At 33.8% G+C, this 16,122-nt stretch overlaps 1 protein-coding gene across 3 annotated transcripts in view; it reads right to left on the reverse strand.

Annotated features, from left to right (window-relative positions):
• LOC105231401 (bestrophin-2) overlaps window positions 1-16,122 on the reverse strand; it is a 39,984-nt gene that overhangs the window by 2,940 nt on the left and 20,922 nt on the right. For all 3 annotated transcript variants that reach the window (XM_049457160.1, XM_029552479.2, XM_011212687.4), the window contains exons 3-7: window positions 10,839-10,949; window positions 8,497-8,683; window positions 8,051-8,422; window positions 7,839-7,958; window positions 4,279-4,386 (exon numbers count right to left, since the gene is read on the reverse strand). In XM_049457160.1, the coding sequence (XP_049313117.1) occupies window positions 4,279-4,386; window positions 7,839-7,958; window positions 8,051-8,422; window positions 8,497-8,683; window positions 10,839-10,949 (898 nt within the window). The remainder of the gene's footprint in view (window positions 1-4,278; window positions 4,387-7,838; window positions 7,959-8,050; window positions 8,423-8,496; window positions 8,684-10,838; window positions 10,950-16,122) is intronic.

The following is a 16,122-nucleotide window of genomic DNA, read 5'->3' on the forward strand; positions in this document are numbered from 1 at the left end:
ACCACCTCTACTACATGTAGTTTTTGAAACGATTGAATTCGTGTTCAGTCGATCCACAAGAGATGCTAATCTTCTGCTGGTGACAGAAGATTTTCAAGTACTACAAGTATGAGCAAAAAGTAGTAAGACTTTGACCATAATTTAAAAAAGTAATTGTTTTTGGCCCCAATACTCTTATGCCAACGTTTTTCCAATCCGCTATTCACGCATGGCTTCAATTGACTCAACACGATTTCCCCGTAGCGGTTTTTTTTTTGTTTGCTGAATAGCCAGAAGTCACACGAGCTAAATAAAGTGAATATGGAGGTTGTGGCGCGATATTGGTTGAAAATTTGGCGAATAACTCACGAAGAGTCAATGCAGTATCCGACAGTGCGTTATCGTGGTGCAAACACCAGGAGTTGTCGATCCATACTTATGGCCGCTTTTTTCGAATAACTTCGCGAAAACGACGCATAACACTCAAATAATATCTCTTGTTGACAGCTAGGGCTAGTAAACGTTGCCTACATTTAGGAGCGCAGGCAAAAAATTATCGCAGAAATAATAAATATTAAAAGAATTTAGATGTATACAATTGTATATATAACTTGCGCCTACAATAATATATGCACTTGCTGGATTAGACTTTTTTGTCTTTAACTTAAACCAGATAGTGTGTTATTTAGCTAGAGCCCACTGTACTTTCCTATGCACACCTTGCCGTAAAAAGTAGCAAACACTTTCGAGCCAAAAACGTGCACTTACTAATAAGGGCATCAAATATACAGGTAGAAACAAAACACAAGCGGCCAATTAGAAAAAAACAGTGCAAATGCAAATGAAATTTAAAGTAAAAGTGAAAACAAGCACTCAATTAAATTATTTCGTTTTATTTCCTTGCGGCGCTACATAATTTATGCAGCACGTGTAAGTGTACATACACACCTACCAACCATATGGTTACTGGTGTTTAAAGTGCATACTGAATTGTGGTTAACAACTTCAATTCCGCAGCGCGTGCGCATTAACCCATATGTTATGCTTTTACCCCACTTATTATGTAACAATACTCGTCCAGCACTTAAAACTGCTGACAAGCATATAGTCAGCAATAGTGAGAGTGCGCCACTCAGTGGCCGGGCAGCGTACCGCCAACGCGTACCAAGCACAAGTGTTTCAGTTGACGACGGGTGGGCGCGCACTTGACGAAACCGGGCAATAAGCAAATCTTACGCCTTTCGAAAGTAAATTATGTTACTCACCACAAACGTTATAGCTTGTCAGCACAACTTCAAAAACATTTACACTTACATATGTCATATTCAATAATTTAACACAATTATTAGTGTAAAAGAATTTTGTGTGGAAATCAATGGCTTTTACCCCACGGTGCCCAAGAATATAAATACACCAATAAATGTATAAACTATTGCTTCACTCTTGTTTGTATGTTGTATACCTTTTTATTGCTTGTCAGCTCCGATGATTTATTTTGTCGTATTTTTTTGTTTTAGTTGCAATGTCGTGAAATTGTCACGTTTCATTGGAAATATTGCGATTTGAATCGGTGTTCTACTTGCTGCACCAAAATTGGGTTATACAAGTAGAATTTTAAAAGAACAAAAATCAGTCTATAAATTTAAATATTTTACGATTTACAACAAATATTTTTATCACATGATCAAATTTGACCCGGACTCAGCCAAAATGGTTTAATCCTCATACATATGCCAAATATTGTGTATTTAGTAACTGCTTGTACTAAACGCAATAAGTTTGTCTGACGATTTTTTACTTGCCATACAAATTGAACTACGATCTTGTTCGAAATTTTGTATCCTTCATGCCCAAGAAAACGTTGAAAATGTTGTAGAATTGTTTTACCAGTCTTCTTAATCACGATGACATATTTAAATGGCACAAAGTAATCACTGCAGGTCGGGAAGACATCACAGAAATAGCTGAGGATTTCAACATCTCTTATGGATCGATTCAACACATTTTGGTTAATGGTTTTGGGTATGAGGCACCGAATTAGCTGTATTCCTTACCAAATCGACGTCGAGTAGAGGCTGTTAAAGAGATGCTAATCAAGGTAGTTGAGGACCCTAGCTTTCCTTAGACTTTTGCTCAATATAAAATCGAAGGCTACGGTTTGCTCGGCAAATTACCCTCAAAATCTAAAAAAATTGGACTTTATTTTAGAGAAGATCTGAGTTATAAAAGCAATAGCTGATTGGTCGTTTATCCTTCAAGAGAGAATTTCTGTTGGTGGTACAAATAACAATCGTAGTTGAGTGAGGCGTAAGCGGTTTCTACGCCAGTAAAGAAGAAGAAGTTTAGCGAGGCCTTAGAAAGGGAAAAATAGGTTAAAAATGGACTAAGTTATGTCATTACAGTTATTAACTGTGACAATGCTAAATGAATAATATAATTTGCTATAACAGCTAAAAAGCATAACGAAAATGCTGAAATCAGACTTCGTATATTAAATTGACCACAGCACATCAGCTGATCATCTACGTCGTTAATACCCGATTAAGTAATACTGTTGACAACTGCAAATTATGTGTTCAACCAATCCAGGGTATGCACCTCAACTCAGGTAATCAAATCAGAATTTACTATTTTTATAGGTATAGCCAGATATACATAAGTAGATACATATATGTATAATGTTTATGCAATGCCGAAGCAGAATTCAGAATTAACATTTTAGTTTCTCTCTTTTTATTCCCTAAGCGAAACCAGTTTGGGTTGACCGGCCACAAACTCCAAGTCCACGAATAACACGAATAAATGGAAGACATTGTCCAGCGAACTTACTCAAACTTCCATGTGCACTCTCTGTGGATCTGGTACTTCGCTTTGTCTCTTTGCGAAGTGCCTTTGTGAGTAGTATATGTGTTTGTAGGTATGTATGTATATCTGCACAAGTTTGCTGTTATCGCAGGTATTGATGTGCGCATGCGCTATTGTCGTCATACCAATTTTTGCAAATCTTTTCTTGCAAACTTACATAAGCACAAAATTGTACTTTGGACACAAGTAATTTTTTTTATCGAGCAGTCATCTGTATACATATATATATACTACACATACTACATAGACTCGTACATAAATAATTTCTCTTACAATGGTGTGGTTCAAAAACCAGTTCAGCGCGGAGCGTGCCGAAGGTTTTGGCATACTCCATGGGCAAAAGTTGTTGTAATATGTGTATGTACGTCTATTAAATTTGTGTTGTTATTGTAATTTTTTGCACGTGTGCCTCAACCACATTTTAAGAAAAAATAAAAAATAATTGTATTTTTGTATTCACGCATTATTTCTGCTCGCCAACGAAGGCCGGAGAAAAATGGCTTTAATAAAAATAGATGGCGTACGCGTATTACTGTGCTCTTTTCTACGCTGATACGTCAAATGATTGTTATATGGATAAGGGCACTTGTAAGCGATAAATATTCATTATTATATACATATATGTATTTATTCGAAAAATGTCATAACTCAAAAATAAAAATTTTGGGTTTATATTTCTGTCTGAAATCTGATATACCATCGGATATCAACACTTCAAAATACCAATTGCTTCTATGGCAAAAATATAGTGATTTGACTTGTTGGACCTGCGGTTAATACTATTTGATAAATAGTTTTTTGCCCTGCAGGGTAAATACTGACAACCAGAAATTACTTCTACCCATAAGCATACATCCGAAAACGTGTTTTCCGGACAAAAACCTCTGATTATTAATATTTGGCAATTAAAGCTGTGTTTTTTCTTCTTCTTCTCATAGCTACATTTGAGCCATTTAATGGCTCTGTTGTGAGCTTAGAAAAAAATAGATGGTGTTTACTTGAATCTCCTTGAACCGCAAAGATGAAATTTTTTCTATGTTTGTGTTATTTGTTGGTTTTAACTGAGAGTTCTACGAATTAATAGCTTAGTGATAATAATTAATTTGCCGGCTTGACAAGGTTAAGATTTAGTCGTTTGACGAATTTAGAGAAGGTTTTAGAAATTCCCACATCAATCACAAGTAAACATAGTACAAATAGGTGCGACATAATAACATAAAACGTTAGCATTTTCATTAAAAGGGTAAAAATATTGCAATATATGTAACTAATTGAAGTTGATTATTATTTATTATATATGTATACATATTAAGTTAAATATTTTGAATATATTCCTTCGAAGAATTGCAGTTTCAATATTTCAATATTGGTATCTCCCACAACCCAACCTCCCCCACTTATACTAAATTAAATAATTATGTACATGGTACTCACCTTTATGTGCCGGTCGATGAGCCAATTCAATTCAATATCATCATCATCTTCACCGAATGGATTTATTAACACTTCAGCGACTTTTAGCCAGCCAACATAAAATACAAACTGTAAATAGAAAAGAAAACAAAATTTTGTTAAAATATAAAATTTATGTCTAGAACAAAACAAGTGTGTGGACGCCTTCCGAATTTTGACTGTGGCATATAGTGATGCTACCTTGGACAAAACATCGTTTATCGGTGGTACGAAACGCCCTCAGAGCGTCTAGAAAATGTGATCTGGATGGCTAAGCAAGTCAAAAAAACACGAAAACATTAATGAAGTGAAGAAAAGAATATTAGCCAATCGTCGAATCACTATTAGAAAAATTGCTGAAGAACTAAACATATCGACTGGCTCGCGCCTTATGCTTTTAACAAATGATTTGGCTATAGTCGGGTCGCAGCGCAGTTTATGCCGATTTTAGGCCACTTACGATCTAGAACAGTATTACGTTGAAAGCACACATTAATGGTGCTGCAGCTACCATATTTCCCAGACCTGGCCCTCAGACTTTTTCTGTTTATCGAAGGAGGAACTAAACAAGATCACAAATAGTGCTTTGAGAATTGAGAAAAATACGTGGGATTGATTACTTTGAAGGAGACAAAGTAGATATTCATGACTAATTAAACCTTTCTTAGAAAATACAAAAAATTAAAATTTCACAACAATTTTTTCAAGTAGTTGTAATTAAAAACAAAATCCTTCGCCCAAGAAAAGCAATTGTATCTCAAAGACCTGTGAAATTTCATGAAGATCGGTTGAGTAGTGCTCGATAAATCTTGCCAACCAACTTCAAAAACACTGTTTCGAGAAAAACGCGTTTAAAGACGGCGCACTTAGTCTAGCTAGCCTCGAGTGCACAAGATCTCAAGGCTGTATCTCCGAAACTATTACGCAGATCAACTTAGAAATTTAGAACAATATTTTAGAGGTATTGTAGAATTAAAAAATTGTTTGAAACCCATAAACCCATATAATCCTTAATTATTATCGATTTTGAAAGCTAATTTTCGATTTTGGAAGCTAACTAGGAAAAAGATAAATTTTTTTTTTCATCGCTCGAAAAAATTTGATTTGGTCAAATACTCAGCAAAGTGCTATACAATGTTATCGATATGTATGTTAAAAATATTTTCGAAAAAAAGTAAAAGAATATCTGTTTATGTCGAAATTCAAAATTACAAAAACAATTTTGCATTTTGTTTTTGCACAAGTAAACAGTTATGATCCACCCACACCTTTTACATTGTATTTTGTTCATAGATATGTGAGAGCTGATGCACGTAGGCTGATTTATACAAGTAGGTAAGCAGTCAAATGTCATCATTATGCCAAATATTTATTGAATGTTCGATTAGCGAAAACATGTGCCAATAACAAGCACTTGGCATTCCCTCTTACCCTCGTTTATATGATATACTATATACTTGTACATATGCATACAATTATTGTACGTGTGCATGGATTTCATTTATTTAATTACAAATGTTTTCATGTATCATATATGCACATACAAAAAATATAAAAAAAAATAAGTACATGTACAAATTGGTTTGCTTTATTTCACTGCCAGTCGAAATTAGTAAATTAAATACTCCAAAATACATATAACATGCAAACTATATAAGGGCAAAATCACTTAGCTGTGAGCTTCTGTAAACCACGAGCCGCCACTTCCCCCGCGTTTCAAGTGATAATTGAGTGGGTTATTTTCGTGCCTAGGTTTTAGTGCTTTCACATACAATTATTTTATTACTGCAATTTCACTTAATTTGTAATTGCTTCGGTAGTTATTAGTCGTGGTTAGTGGCGCAGCACAGTCGACGCTGTAACCGAAAGTATATGTCTCGGCTTTTGTGGTTAAGCGCTGGATATAAATTTGCAAATATTTATTTATAATTTAGTTTTGAAAATATTAAATAAAGTGATTGAAATTATTTTTATCCAAGACCATATTTTATCATAAATATTAAAAAACGCATAAGTGAAAATTTCAAAGCAATCTTACCAGGCCCTTAAACCTCACCATAGGCTTATAACTCTCGAAAGATATCGCACTGTTTACTTTGCTGAACTTGATTAGGTCTGAAGCACATACCAGCTGTGTCCCTAAAACCGGGTTTTATTCATCTTTTTATTATGGCTACCCATTGCTCCCAAGAAACGGAAATTACCACATTGGGATACATCGCTAACTCGTCTTTAAGACTAATACTAAGAAGCTTTGCCACATCGTTCACAAATAGTTTCTGCAGTTTTCACATTTTTATAGAGGAAATAAAAAATTAACCTCAGAGTTTCTTAAACTCGGCTTCATCAATATAAAGTTAAACTAGAGCTTATTGGCCAACGCGGTCAAGCTAGTCATAATTGAAGTAACTCGAAATAAGCACAGGCCTATAATACTAACGACGGGTATAACAACCGAAACCGAAATCGAAACCAAATATTCACTCACATCATAGTCTAGCTATACATATATGTATGTATGTATGTATGTATTCAACATGTTTGTATATAAATATTTCAACCGACATATAATGCTATATAAACCCATACGAATGCAACCAAAGTGTAGCTTTGAAAGTTTCAATTTCATTAACGACGCTACAAGCATAAAGCAGCTGACGTATGGTGAATTGTATAAACCGAAATGCTTACAAAACGATTTTATTTGGTTATAAACAAATAAAAATAACAAAATATTGTACTAATGCTAAAAAAGATTGACGTATTTACGTCAATAAGCTGACATTTATTCCTCAGCTTCAAACTGAAAATAAAGAAAATTTGGAAATATTCCAGAAAAATACTGACTATCAAATTTTAACGCCTGAACAACGTTTACTTTGCTTTGCTCTATATGCTTTTGAAAAGTTCCAAGAAAATCCGACGTTTTCGAGCCAAATGTTGTACAGGGATGAGGACCATTTATGACTAAATGGGTACGTAGAAGAACAAAATTGGTGGGACGAAGAGAAACCTTAAGAGATTCAAAAGTTGCTATTTTATCCAGAAAAACAATGGTTTGGTGGAGTTGTGGACCGGTGAATCATCGGTCCATATTTCTTCAAAAATGATGCCGGTGAGAACGTAATCGTCAATAGCGACCGTTGTCGCGCCATGATAACTGAAACTAACTAACAACTATTTGATACCAGAAATTGATACTCGTGATCTCAAGACGCACCGCTTTTCACATATCCCATCAATCATAATTTCACGTCTGGGCTTGGTCGATTGGCCACCAAGATCGAATGATATCACATCGTTACACTCTTTTCTGTTGGGATATGTAAAGTTCAACAGTCACCTGTCGATAAATAATATAATCCATTGATCAAAGGGGTCACAAAAATAAAGAGCAAAAGCTCAATGTATTATTTTTTTCAAAAAAGACAAAACATGAATAATTTTTTTAATTTTCGAACTGATATCTTATTCATTTTAAATCTTTTAAAAACAAAAATCTTACCACATAAACTTCATATATTTTTATGCTTCTCACTCACCTGCAATACTGTGAAGAACGGGAAATACAAGTCGGGATCTTTGGCATCGGGCATGTTCGGCAGCATTTGTCGGCCGACCAGTGCAGCTATGAAATACGTGTACAACACCAGTGTCACAACCTGTAAGTCGGCAATAAAAAAGGTAATTACTTCATTAAACGGTAGTTGTTTGTACTCGCGCAGTTTAATTGCTGGCAATTAACGCTACCCACCTGCGTATACACCAGCGGCACGCACACCGTATCATATCCGATCAGACCACCCAGTCGCCGTCGTATATCGGACAATTCCATCAGTATGGTTTGTACAATGTGATCGGATGTGATCAGACCCTCCTTACGTGCGCGATTTATAATATTTGTCGCCCACACCAATGGCATCCAGTACTTGGACATGGGACTTTTGGCATTAAGTGCATCGAAAATTTTCGACTCAGACTCGTGCATGAGACCAGCATCCACGAGATGTTGTGTGGTGGGAAAGCGACGCTTCACGCGCAGTGAAATGCGCTGCAGCGTGATGACGTAGGCGAGCACCATGTAACGCATTATGTTACGTCGCATCAGGCGACCCGTCTCGTTCTTCTGTTCACATTGAATGTTATAATTTTCAGAAGTTATTATCTATGTACAATATATCGTGTCTTTTGAGCACTTACCGTTGCGCCGCCGGTGGCGTTTGGTATGGCGGCGCTGATAAATAGCGCCAAAGTGTCGGGCCACGGCAATAATCTATATTGCTCCCACCAACGTTGCACCACCTTATTTACATAGAAACCCAGCACGAAGGACATTGGTATGCTTTCGCCCTGTTGACCGAAATATATGCGGACTTTGGTAAAAATTCTGAAAAGGAGCGCAAGTAATTAAGAGCTTCATTAGAGAAATTGATTTGTACGTATTACATTTAGAGAGTCTTAAATACATTTTAGCTAAAAGCATTGGTATAAACTGACTAAAAATATCACTATATATCTCACTATATATACATAAATATAGTTTGGTTGACATTTTCAATTTTGAAAACTTGTGTCATTAGTTTATTGTTGTGATGGACTACTTGTTATTTGCAGCGGTCAAAAAATTATCCAAAAAGTATTGGGTTTACAGTCTCTGGTTGGATATAAACCCGGGCCCGCTAAGATTACATAACCTCGTGGGAACGATGTAAGGATTGAGCAAACTTGTTAATTTAAAGAGAAGATTTAAATGTTCTATAGACTTTCTTCTTCTGGAAAATACCAACTTAATGGTGATATGCAATCAACTGGACGAACGAAAGTTTAGTAGTTCCATACTCGTATATAATTGATGAACTGAAAAGCACCTCTGTACTAATCCATCTACGGTATATGACTTTTGACGTCATTCTTTCATTGAAAGTTCAACGATATGGTAATCACATGCAATAGACATCTTTCAAGACGTCTTAAAAAAGTAATATTAATTTTAATGTCATCTACAGTTTTTCAGCTGGTAGAATATTTCGCACCATTTCTATTTTGGGGTAATTGCTTTCTACAAGATGATGAAGAAATTCTATGAGCTTTGATTGCTTTAATATCAAAGTTCATATCCAATTTGCCTACATATACAGTGTTATCAGAGAGAAAGAAAGGGGGCTGATTTCATCGTAGTTACAGTAGGCCAAAAGGGAACCATTAAGTTGAAAGGTTTAACTAAGAACTTTCAAATACGAGACGTAATAAATAAGTTTCGAAGTAATTAAAATATTTCAAAAGTCTGAACTAAAAATATCAGGCTAAGAAAGAGTGCATGTACCTTCTGATCAAATTTTACTCGGACTAGTCTTTTTAAACTGCGCTCCAAAAAACCAGATTCGTTGAAATTTTGCGAGTCCAATGAAATCACGGCTATGGAATCATTGAAAATGTTATAGAAGGGTTTTGAAGATTCTCTATGATGGTTGTGAAGTCATCGAAAAATTGTCTCATATAAGTCGTTCATCCACCTCTGTCAAGGACGATAACATCGAAGTAGTTAACAGTGTAGTCAGAAATGAAAGAAAATGATCTTAACTTCTCTTACGGATCGACTCAACAAATTTTGGTTAATGTTTTGAGTAAGAAGCGTGTCGCTTACGAGTTTTCGAGAGAAAGGTTTTGCGGAAGATTTATGGTTCTTTGCGCTTTGGCAACGGCGAATACCGCAGTCGATGGAACGATGAGCTGTACGAGATATACGACGACATTGACATAGTTCAGCGAATTAAGAGACAGCGGCTACGCTGGCTAGATTATGTCGCCGAATGTATGAAAACCCTACAACTCTGAGGTATTCGATGCAGTACCCGCCGGAGGATGCAGACGAAGACCACTACTTGGGACTTGGCTATACTTGGAAACTCTCATTGGCGCCAAACAGCAAAAAGGAAGAGCGACTGGTGCGCTGTTATAAACTCGGTTATAATTACGTAAGCGGTCCCTACGCCAATAAAAATAAGATGAAGCGTGTCAATATTAGACATATATCAGGAACCTGAAGACAGTAAAGACCATCTCATCTCAGTCCTTTAAAAAATGTATGAAAATAAGGATTAAGCATTGCCATGCGTGTATTGACTTAGGAGCCTATTTTGAAAGCGATAATAGAGATTTGTATTAAGACGCTTGAAAAAGTATTTCAGTTTAGATAAAAATTGATCACATGATCTCTTCTTTATTATATGCGGTCGTATTATACTCGTATGCATAGTAGTACCGGATTATAACCAAGTTTTCAACATAAATAATATTTTTGTGAGGCAGTGGTTTGTTACTAGAATACAAGAGTATATAGGGGGATAAAAAATCTAAATTTTTATTAACAACTTTAACTAATCTCACAGCTTCTTCTCTAAACGATATAAAAACTAAAATTTACATATTTACAAAACTCTACATATATGTATATTAAACAGTAGTACATGAGTACATATGAAAGAATATATGTATATATAGTACATAGAGGTAAAAATCATATATTATTAGTCTTCACTTACAATTGTTGTTGTTCATTTAATACGAATCTATAGACTAAATTAATTGTATAATAAAGGCATAAGTAAGCGATCAATTCACGCCACACCAATTTGTAAACGCTGCCACGCCATCTGAAAATAAAAGAGAAGAGTAAACATGTTTGATTAGAACACATCGATTTTTACCGCGTGAGTAGATGACTTTTTTATTCAAAAATAAATAAACAAAAGGTAATAAAAATGCATTTTTTAACAGGCGTTTATACAAAACCAGTTTGGTTTAACAAAATCAAAACGAAACGGCTAAGTATTACTTCCAAAGAATTTGAATACAAACAAACTTATTCAAGAGTTATTTGTAGAAAAATAGCTTGAAGCGGTACACGAATTGCAAGAGGAGCTGCGCACATTTAAGCGCTGCAGTCAAGGTGCAAGCGCCATATCATATCAGTCTGCTGATTATAACGTTATGAAATGCAACTTTTTTCAATATTTTTAATAGCATACAAGTGCGAAAAAAACATTATAACGGTGCAAAATTGATTTTTTCTTAAATTTATTTTCGCACTGCATAATTGTTGTTTTCACTCCACCGCATTGCTTGACATGCACTTGACTTTGTCCGTCTGTCGTTTGTTATTCTCAAACAGGTTCATCGCGCCATTTATGCGTCGGAAAATTATAATGCAAATATGTTTCATAATTGCCGTCATAAATTATATGCAATGCACCAACTGTGCGCAGCGTTGCTTCTGCGCAAATGTTTTGACGAGTTAACGAGCAAGTAGGCCGGTTCGGAGAGTCACGCACACTCGCTCACACATTCATACATACATTATACAATATTATATTATATGTATAATCGTTGGAGTTGATTGAAACTAATAAAAATGTATTTAATTAAGGAAGAAGCAGATCCAGACATTTATTTGCTGTTTTACAAGAAATCAAAAAAATTATAAATGCTTCTGATATTGCATAAATATAAATACTTGTGCAACTTGCAAACACTATTGAAATTGCAAATATTATTATGCCTAACAATATATTTATTAACTCCTTTCTGCTTGAATAATGTGAATAGATATCGAGTAAACAAGTCTAGTTAGCACATCAAAGTGCTTGCATTCAGATCGGTAAATAACAGTAAATACCGGCTTTTATGCGCAAGCGCTTGTCAAAACTTCAACTACAAGACTGGCAACTAAGAAATTAAATTACGAGTTAGCTAAGATATTTTGTGTATATAGTCCATACTTTCAACTCATATATATTGATATAACGGCTGATCCAGGTTTTCTAATATCCTTTTTTGACGGGTCTCGCGTTAGTCGTGTCAAGTAATTAAGTTATTTTTGTTCAGTGTTGTTTGGCATTTCATCATGGAAAGACTTATGCTTAAACCATGTCTACAAATCGTTCAACTTTATTGCAAAAATTCACGTTCTGTAAAGAAGGTATTTCGAGACCTTTGTTCGAATCTAATCTTGAAAGGTCGAAAATCAAAAGTTTTCTTGCACGGAATATACCAGAATCACCTTTTTTAATCACCGTTTTTGGTTTTGACAGCCATCGGAGATTGCGTCTAACTCAAAGCATTTAATTTTTTCATATCAGTAGTTTTTCACACATCACAACACTTTTTACTTTTATCAACAATTTTAAAAATTTCACAAGTGTCAGATAATTAGTTCGAGAGTTATTCAAACAATATCTTTTTCGAAGAAAAGTGCCGATAAGATACCGAAAAATGTTTTCTTGAGTGTAATTCGTCCTAAACCAGAAGCAAACCAGCAACCAATGATCGACCAAAGAGGCATATATGCTTACAAAAATGTCATTAAAATCTTCAAAACTATTTTGGATGATCGCGTAACTAAGTTCAACAGCTAAAGATATCAAAAGGCTGTGTTGGACATATCTTTCATAAAATTGTGAATGTTCAGAGTATGGTTGATGCAGCACCAGATTTCAATCGAAATTCAATGAAAATGATAACAAAACTGGTTTCAACTGGTATGGCCTATTGGCAATAATTATTTAAACGAAAATTTAGCGATTATTGAGAGAAAATTTCTCAGACTAAGGGCTATTTTGAAATAAAAGGCCTACCTCGATGCAATATTTTTTTTGTATATTTATGGCTTCATTAGATTACAGTTCCTAAAAAGTCTTTTGTATTGAAAATTTTTAAACTTCAAAGCATAAAATATTGCTTTTATAAGAATACCTCGTTGTTTTGTAAATTAATGGAAAAAAAAATCACTTGAAAATTTTTCGGGAACTTATGAAAAATGAATAAGGGGGAGAAAAGACAACATTTAATAATAAACTTACTATTTTACTTTTTTATATACCTATTATGATATATGTATGTTTGCATGTACAATAATTTACCACTTTGACACACTAGCTTATATATGTATTTATGTACCATATGCGCTTTAATTGGCAGTGGCTTTGTTGTTTTCTGCTTGACAGCCATTTCGGCTTCGTGACACGTGCCTTATCGCCAAATAAGAAATAAAGCCGCAAAACTCGAATAAAAATTGTTTATAATTTTAATTCAGGGATTTTAAATTTGACGGTCAATAAATTGATTGATTTTGTTTTTTTTTCACATTATTTACATATTTGAAAGCTTTTGGCAGTTTCATAAAATATTTATTAACTAACCTATTTTTCAGGCAGTTTGTCATTCAAAAAGTTCAACAGCAACTAAATGGCCTCGCAAGCAATTTTTGCACTTCCCATAGTTTATGTACTTAAATACAGATATATATAATACATATACATATACACATATGTACATAGCTGTATGTTAGTTCTTTGCTATGCAGATGTAGCTTTAAGAAATCTCTCTAAACTAGGCTACAGGTTGTAATAAAGTCAGATGAATGGTTTACATTTGGAGATAGTTTTATGTCATTTAGGTTTTAGGTAGAAACAATCTGAGATTCTGCAACTAAATGAAGGACATGGGATTATAGGAATTCTAAATTGAAGCTGGTTCGTGAGTTTTGGAAATCTCTTTTCCTTTGAAGTATCTGTTTTCTCGACGCACGTGCCGTGGACGGCACGGCAAAAAACATCAGAAAAAGCTCTCAACGCTATGACTCTCAGTTGACAAGGAGATATACATAGTCCGGTGTTAAGAATAAATTGCTTTAACTTGCAATTCTTGTGAATAAAAATTATTATTAATTATATATATTATATATGTACATGTCTTTTAAGTGTAATAATTATAAGTAATTTGCTTATTCATTTACTAAAATGAGCCAATTAACAAGAATATGATACCTACACAAAGACTAGATAAGGATAAATGTATAATTTTACGTAATTTTTTCACTTTACACATATGTACATATGTATGTATATACATTTGTATGTCCATTAATATGAATCCAATTGTGACTTTGAGCTAGCTATATTCCATGGTTCTCAATTTCGCTTTCATAATCTGATTATTTTCTCAGTCTGATTATTTGTTTGTTATTATACAATATTGAAGTTCTAATAAAGCAGTAAGCAGCTTAATTGAAAAAAAATTCAATAAAATATTTGATTAAAAAGAATAAAATAAAATATTTGATTGAAAAATATAAAAAATTTAATGCAAAATTTATACTCGACTTTACGCAAAAAAGTGTGAAAAAACAATATAATGTATGTCATTCTCTATATGAATAACACTTTCTGAAATCTGCCAAACATACTTGTATATTCATGCTGAATGAAACTTAGATTTTTTCTTAAATAATAGTGATTGATTGCCTGGCAAATTGTGAGAGAATAAATTTTCCATTCTCACCAACATCAATTAGTCAATGTAACTACATTGTTGCATGGCTTTGAAGTTTTATAAGTAAGCAATTAAGATTCTTTCATGTGATTTCTTACAATACTCACTTAATATATAAATAATATTAGTACATAAACTGCTGGTTTGTAATTAAAAATATTTTCAGTAAAATTTTAAAATATTATTTCTGGAATTCACATTTTAACACGTTCTCTTCGGTTTTTTTTTATAATATTTTATTACAAAAATCATCAATATTATATTTTAGCCCTGCTTGAAATATAAGTTTTAAGGAAAATAGTCCGTAAATATTAAAACAAAAGAAACAATTTTTGCTTCGGTTGCAGCGAAGCTATACCCATCATTGGTGCATTTATTATGACATGAAAGGACATAAAAAATCCTTCTTATGATTTTGATAGGTCAATTTGAATGGCAGCTATATGCTTTAAAGCACCGATCAGAACGATATCATAATATAATATATAAAAGATTTCCTGAAGATAATTTCCTAAATAAAACTTCGAACTCACAGTCAACACATTGAAAGTTACACACCAAATCACTTAGTCACTGCAATCACATCATATTCATTACCTCCATGTGTCCACTCTTCTTACAACCTTATTCTTACTGCGAGTTCCAGGGAAATGAGAGCTTAAATAAATATAAGTATATATCTGCATATATCCATAGCACACATGACAAACAAAAATTTACCAAGATTATGTATCATTCATAACCACAATATGTACACAATTGCTTTTGTGAAATGTCAACAGAATCGAAACCCAGTTTCGTTTGTCATGAGTCATAGTAGTTATGGAGTAATATATTGATACAAATAAATTTTAACAACCGAGCTTGCCCTAGATGATAACAAAATTTTGGTAAAAAACGTGTTTACTTAAAGCTTGTTCTTTACTAATTACTAATACTGCGAAGTAATAAAATCTTAGCAGGAGTCACAACATGCCACAGTTTGATAACTGTCTTTGTAAAAAACACTTGACAATCTATTAATGGGACACCGGATTGTCTATTGACGTTAAATATAATGGTTGATGGAATTTGTGTTGTAAAAGTTTAAGCCATATTACAAGGAATCCATAGATTATTTTAGATTTAACAATGGTTAATAAGAATATTTTTTTATTGATAGTCCTCCTCTTTGCCCGACAACCTCTCTGTGGGAACTTATGGGCACAGTTCTCCTTTTAAATCTCTCTTGATAATTGTAAATATCGAAAATCGTTTAATTGTTTTTCAAACATTTTACATAAGAGTTCTATACCCTTTTTAATGTGTTTAAACCAATTGTTGAAAAACTTTTGCCACTATAATTGAGGTATCTCAAAAGCATGCACGCATCAATCGCCTCTTAAGGTGTCGAAAAAAGTTGACCTTTTAGTGTCTTTTTAACGAACGGGAATAAAAAGAAGTAATTCGGTGCCAAGTCAAGACTATACGAAGGATAACTCATCAAATCGCTGTTTT

Source organism: Bactrocera dorsalis, chromosome 5, assembly GCF_023373825.1.
Source record: "Bactrocera dorsalis isolate Fly_Bdor chromosome 5, ASM2337382v1, whole genome shotgun sequence".
NCBI lineage: Eukaryota > Metazoa > Arthropoda > Insecta > Diptera > Tephritidae > Bactrocera > Bactrocera dorsalis.